General features: G+C 33.4%; 1 protein-coding gene across 1 annotated transcript; it reads right to left on the reverse strand.

Moving 5' to 3' along the window:
- Positions 233 to 1371, reverse strand: LOC109239060. Its single transcript, XM_019405568.1, has 3 exons — positions 1060 to 1371; positions 655 to 933; positions 233 to 301 (listed from the first exon to the last, which is right to left on the reverse strand). The coding sequence occupies exons 1-3, from the start codon at positions 1369 to 1371 to the stop codon at positions 233 to 235; spliced, it is 660 nt and encodes a 219-aa protein (XP_019261113.1).

Consider the following 1655-nt stretch of genomic DNA (forward strand, 5'->3'; position numbering starts at 1 on the left):
TTAAATTCAATTTGTTGAATGTATAAAGTACCTCATCTACATTATTTTCACCATATAGGTTGTTTCTACCTGAATTTTAATCTAGCTATTATGTCAGCTACAGATATTGTAGATTTTTTGTAGTTATATTTGTATATAATTTGTAGATTATATTTAACAGTGTGTTTTGTTTCTTTTATATTCATTTTTTGAATGTAAACAATACTTCATCTACAATATTTTAAGTTTTTAACTACTTTCCTACTGATTTATAATGTATATACTCTGTAAATTCCAGATAATGTATTTTTTTGTAGATAAACTGCAAAAATACATTAACAACTATGTAAAGGATTCCATAAACAAATCAATCTATGAAAGTATTGTCTCAATACAGAAAAATCCTAACTAACTACATTATGATCTTAAAAAATACCAACAATTACATATCAAAATCTGTTATCCAGAACTAACCAACAAATTTTATGAAATATTCTGTTAACTACATAAAATTTTATTTCTTTTTGGGTGCATTCTTGCAAGATCTTTTGTTATGCCCTTCTCCTCCGCAGTTGCCGCATGAAACCTTGTCTTTCAATTTATTTCATCATATGTTTTGTATCTTTCTTTTTGAGGTCTTCCTGGCTGCCTTTTCCCTCCTTTAGGTGGATTTACTACTTCTTCAGTTATATGTTGTGGCACATTCCATTTGCTTTCATCAGGCAGGGGATTAACTGGTATTTCATAAGCACGCAAGAGGTTCGCTCTTGTGTAATAAGGAGAACAATATTGTTCAAAAGACTCATCCCTGTGTCTTAAAGCAGCCAAAGCATGTGGACAAGGTAGTTCATCAAGCTGGAATTGCCCACAACTACATTTCTTGTTTTCAAGACAAACAATATAGCGCCTCACACCATCTATTACTGTATGGATGTAGTCTGTTGAAGCCCTCACCTACGAGTACATTACAAACAAAAAAATAATTCATATACGGTTAAAATCAAAAATATACAAAATATCTACAAAATATCTACATTTGTCCTGTTTATGAATTTGATTCAATAAATAATCAGATCTTACTCTAAGCTTGTGCGACAATGTTCTGTTGTCATCCAACTCTTTGTTGAATTTGTATCCAAGGTATGTGAATGTACCCTTTGCTTTCAATAACTTTTCTTTCGTCCAACGTTCAAGAAGGGTCCTCATATACTCTAATAGTTCTACTATCGGCAGCTCTCTTGCATATTTTGTTACAGCATTCAACGACTCTGCAATGTTTGATGTCATAGTCCAAGTTCTGTTCACCGTAGCATGTACTCGGGACCATCTATGATAGCCAATATCGTATAAGTATGCTTTAACACGGGGGTCAATCTCCTCAATCTTTGACATCCTTTCATTAAATTCATCAAGTGTGTATGACCGTGCCGTGGCAAAGTATAATTCACTTAACTTAAGATGTCCCTTCTTGAACTTTGCCCGTATATTTGTCCAAATATGCCACATGCAAGAATAATGTGGCATGCCGGAATAAACAATAGATGTTGCCTTCAAGATACTCTCATTCCGATCCGAAACAACACATATATTTGTCTTTCACCATACGCAGGTTTGAATTGCTCAAAAAAACCTCTTCCATGATGTGTCATTCTCTGAATCAACACACGCATATGACA

The sequence above is a fragment of the Nicotiana attenuata genome, chromosome 1, assembly GCF_001879085.1.
Source record: "Nicotiana attenuata strain UT chromosome 1, NIATTr2, whole genome shotgun sequence".
NCBI lineage: Eukaryota > Viridiplantae > Streptophyta > Magnoliopsida > Solanales > Solanaceae > Nicotiana > Nicotiana attenuata.